At 35.4% G+C, this 5259-nt stretch overlaps 1 protein-coding gene across 1 annotated transcript in view; it reads left to right on the plus strand.

Moving 5' to 3' along the window:
* The first annotated feature begins 337 nt into the window (after positions 1-337).
* Positions 338-5259, plus strand: part of polr2d (RNA polymerase II subunit D) — a 5232-nt gene continuing 310 nt past the window's right edge. Inside the window, exons 1-3 of the mRNA NM_001002317.2 lie at positions 338-516; positions 2564-2744; positions 4929-5024. Coding sequence (NP_001002317.2) covers positions 435-516; positions 2564-2744; positions 4929-5024 — 359 coding nt within the window. The 5' untranslated portion in view covers positions 338-434. The remainder of the gene's footprint in view (positions 517-2563; positions 2745-4928; positions 5025-5259) is intronic.

A 5259-nucleotide genomic window follows, 5' to 3' on the forward strand; every position in this document is an offset into this window, starting at 1 on the left:
AGCCTCGGCTGGGTCAGTTGACATTTCTGTGCGGAGTTTGGCGTGTGTTTCCTCCAGGTGCTCCGGAGGTGCAAACACATGGGCTATAGGAGAACTGATGAACTAAACTGGCCGTATGTGTGTGAATGGGTGTTTCCCAGTAATGATTTGCAGTTGTAAGGGCATCCGCTGCGTAAAACATATGCTGGATAAGTTGGCGGTTCATTCCGCTGTGACGACCCCTGATAAATAAAGGGATTAAGCCGAATAGAAAACGAATGAATGAATGAAATGTAGTACACAAGATGGCGCTGTGTGTGAATCCTCTCATGCTTCTCCACTGTAGTAGACCAGCACCGGAAGTAGAATGTGTTTTCGTTCAGACTGCGCGCACTGGAGTTATGCGGCTGTATGAAGCGAATAAACCGTGTATTTACAGTCTGTAGTTTGATTATATGAATCTTGTGATGGCGGCGGCAGGAGCAACGCAAGTGGGAGATGTGGAGGAGGACGCGTCCCAGCTCATGTTTCCTAAAGGTGAGGGGTTTATTCACATTACAAACAAACAACACGCGCCGTTATGCTACACACATGATTCTGTTTGATTCGGTGTATATCGTACACCCATAATTTCTTCTCCGAATTAAAATTACAGTGATATATGATCATAGTTCGTTGTGTTTTGTTGGCAAAACTGTCAGCATTACAAAAATAACACAATAGAAACCATCACAGAAGTTCTATTGATGTAAAGTTGACTTTATATATATATATATATATATATATATATATATATATATATATGTAACAATATAGATACCGTGCTCATAATAGTGCAACATAAAAATTTATCTGCAGTAGCCTTTTTAATTTCTGATTTGGCATTTTATTAAATACCGAAGTCCGAATGTGTAAATATATAACACCAACTTTACCTCATTGTTACATGTGATTATGTTTGATTTATGTACAGTACATCATACACTCCTCATTTCATCTCCGAGTTAAAATTACAGTGATATATGATCATAGTTCCATATATATATATATATATATATATATATATATATATATATATATATATATATATATTAGCAATTCCATGAAAATGTCAACCTTGCCATGAAAAGAAAAATGTTTTCACCAAAATAGCGAAACCGTTTCTACATTTTTTGTGCAGGCAAGTGTTTTACAGTACTTTAAAAATACTTAAAAATGTGTCTGTCAATGTTTTCAAACTATTATATTTGATTTACCAAAGTCACACAAATGGCAATTTCACATCAGTCACATCCATAACGAAAAAGTGTCACATCCATAACAAAGCTTTTCCCTCAAAAATGCAAAAATGTCAAAATAAAATAAAATCAATCAGTTTTGTTCTATAAAGAGCCAACTCTTATCCTTTTGTTGAGCATTATTTATTTAGGGTTGTGCAGTTTAATTCACAGAATTTCTACGAAATATGTTGTATACTGTAAACTCGCAGACTTTTTTTGTCACATCCATAATTATTTTCCTCATTTAAAGTATAAAAATGTTCACAGATTGAATTTTTTTGATCCCATAACTCTGTTGGTAGTTGTTTTGGAAAATATAAACAGATGATTCAATATAATGTTAACGTATACTTTCACTGCGAATTTATGTTTTCAATTTTTACTGCAAATGTCACATCCATAACGCTGGAATCAGCCATATATATATATATATATATATATATATATATACAACAGTTCTGTCTGGTTCTTGAATCTGATTGGCTGATAGCCGTGAAATATTTAAGTAATATCAGCACCCGTACAGCCTCTTTACGCTTTGTGTATTACTCCGCCCACATATAGCCAGCAGAAAGCAGACACTACAGATCTAAAGTGTAAAAGATGCTTGCTCAGCTGTTTAACTGTCAGCTTATGATTTGAATCCAACGCGGACGAAAGTAGTTCCTTATACAAAAGGGTTTTTGAGACTCTCCATGTTTGATTTTGTTTTTATATACACAATTATGCATATATATATATATATATATATATATATATATATATATATATATATCGGTTGGCACATATCTGTATATCTCATATTTTTGTTTTCCAGCTGGGAGATTGAGCGTGTTTCTGAGATTTATTATTGTCAGAGATTAACATTAAATACTAGTATCTTGAAAAATATCTGGTAAAATATTATGTACTGTCATCAAGGCAAAGATATTAGAAATGAGTTATTAAAACTTGGGGAACAAATAAAAATAATTACAATTTAAGAGGAGGGCTAATAATTCTGATCTCAACTGTATCTTTTTGAACACGCTCATTGGAGATATGTGCCCATGGCTACAATCTCTGAGAACCAAGAAATATGTACCCGGGACTACTTTTTTTTTTGCAGTTTTTGTTTTCACAATTCCACTAAAGTACAGTTTTGACAACCTCAAATATGTTACTGAGGCATGTTTCATATGTGTCATTATAGACAAAAGGCACTGTGACTATTACTGCCCATCATTTTTTGATTTTCAGATGTGAGTTTGAGTGTGTTTCTGTGCTTTAATAATTATTGTTTGACCCTTGTTTAATGTGTTCAGAGTTTGAGAACGCAGAGACGCTGCTGAACTCGGAGGTGCACATGTTGCTGGAGCACCGAAAGCAGCAGAACGAGAGCGCGGAGGACGAGCAGGAGCTGTCCGAGGTCTTCATGAAGACCCTCAACTACACAGCCAGATTCAGCCGCTTCAAGAACCGGGAGACCATTGCTAGTGTGCGCAGGTCAGCAAAGTTTTGTCTTGTTTCTAGTCTAAATATCTACAAATTCCTAAATCAAGAAGCATTTTCTCAACAAGCAAAAATATATTGTTTTGTTTTCAGAAATAACGAGTCAAAATTAAGGCAGTTTTTCCATTAACAAGCGAAATAGTCTTGATTTTGGTTTGAAATATGATTATTTTTCTAACCCTATTATTAATCCGTTTTAAAGCTTTATAATCCAGTGAAAAATAAATGTTTGGGTTCAATCAAAGCCACAGTATTCTTAGCCACGCCCCTCTTACTGATCATTTGCATTGAGAGAATGTTGTGCAAAGAAGCCCCTCCCCCTACTCAATATTCAGTTTAAGTTGGAGGTACGTCAACATACTGAAATAAAAGTCTCTGCAACTTTGGTTCTTGTGGACTTTAAGGAGAAAGGGAAATATTTTAAGCAACCTAATAATTCACATTTACCCCAAAATTCACTCCCCCCAAGCCATCCACTTTTTTTTCTTTCAGACGAACACAGTCGGAGTTAGGGGTGTAATGGGTCACAGTTGATCCATTATTCGTACAAATCACAATCCACGGTTCGGAAGTCATGTATCCGCGGATTAATATACATATATTTTTTTACTTCTAGATTAATCCTAAATTTGTAACGATCGCAGAGAGATCGCCTCTCGCATCATTCAAATCACATTCTATTGTTCCTTCATTTGCTTGTTCAATTGTTTGTTCATTCGTTTTTGTTTGTTCGTTCAATCGTTCATTCTTTCGTTCAATCCTTTTTTTTGTTCGTTCATTTGTTCATTCATTCATTCGTTTATTTTCGTTTGTTCATTCAAATGCTCGTTCAATTGTTTGTTTGTTCATTTTCGTTCAATTGTTTATTCTGTCGTTCATTTTATCCTTTGTTCATTTGTTTGTTCATGTGTTCAATCGTTCGTTTATTTGTTTGTTCATGTTTAATCGTTCGTTCAACTGTTTGTTTGTTCTTTCGTTCGTTCATTCATTAATTAATTCGTTTATTTAAATGTTCACCCAATTGTTCGATCAATCGTTTGCTCAATCATTCTTTTGTTCCTTCGTTTGTTCATTCATTCGTTCAAATGCTTGTTTAATTGTTTGTTAGTTCGTTTTTGTTAGTTTGTTCTATTGTTTGTTCATTCAATCGTTTTTGTTCATTTGTTGATTTGTTTGTCCATTTTTGTTCATTCGTTCAATCGTTTGTTCATTCGTTCATTTGTTTGTTTGTTTATTCATTTCCATCCATTTGTTCATTCAATCACTCGTTCTATCATTCATTCTATTGTTTGTTCTGTTGTTCATTCGTATGTTCAATCGTTCATTCAATTGTTTATTTGTTCGTTCATTCATTCAATTGTTTATTTAAATGTTCGCCCAATTGTTCGATCAATCGTTCGCTCAATCATTCTTTTGTTCCTTCGTTTGTTCATTCATTCGTTTGCTTGTTCAAATGCTCATTTAATTGTTTGTTAGTTTGTTTTTGTTAGTTTGTTCTATAGTTTGTTCAATCAACCGTTTGTTTGTTCATTTGTTTTTTAGTTTTGTTCATTTCCGTTCGTTTGTTTATTCAATCGCTCGTTTTTCTTGCCACACTTTGGGCCCATTAGCACCAATTGAGCATCGTGTCAACGCCACAGCCTACCTGAGTATTGTTGCTGACCATGTCCATCCCTTTATGAGCACAGTGTCTCCATCTTCTGATGGCTACTTCCAGCAGGATAACGCAGCATGTCATAAAGCTCAATCATCTCAGACTATTTTCTTGAACATGACAATGAGTTCACTGTACTCAAATGGCCTCCCCAGTCACCAGCCCTCAATCCAATAGAGCACCGTTGAAATGTACTAGGGCATTAGGACTCACACAAACCACAGGTTGAGCACCCCCTGCTGGCCTTACTAAAACCACTTCCAACAGCAAGATACTGACCTGAATCAGCCGTGCTTAGCTTCAGTGAGTAACCAGTCTTGGACTGCAGGGTGATGTGGCTGTTGGCAATAACTAATGTAATCAAGCATTGCATTTGTATTTTAATAATGCATTAATGAATGTTGAACTATGATTAATAAATGCTGTACATGTATTGCTCAATGTTTCTTCATGTTATACATTAACTAATGAAACCCTAATGTAACCTGTGCCCCTGATGTTTATCCTAATGTTTTATTTTTCAGTTTGCTGCTGCAGAAGAAACTCCACAAGTTTGAGTTGGCCAGTTTAGCCAATCTGTGTCCTGAAGCAGCCGAGGAAGCCAAAGCCCTCATTCCCAGGTCAGTAGAAAATACAAATAGTTCCTCTTCCCAACAATCATTATTGCATGATCATATGCTGCCAAGGCTCTAGAATCAATAATTATGATTATAATGTAAGTCAATGGGGCAAAAACAGCCCCCAGCATAACTAAAGGGGAGTCAATTTGAACAATACACAAGGCTTAAAGCTGTTATGTTTAAAAATGTTCTTCAGAAGCACTCAGAGAAGCTACATGTGATAATAAGATGCTGT

Source organism: Danio rerio, chromosome 2 (assembly GCF_049306965.1).
Source record: "Danio rerio strain Tuebingen ecotype United States chromosome 2, GRCz12tu, whole genome shotgun sequence".
Classification (NCBI taxonomy): domain Eukaryota; kingdom Metazoa; phylum Chordata; class Actinopteri; order Cypriniformes; family Danionidae; genus Danio; species Danio rerio.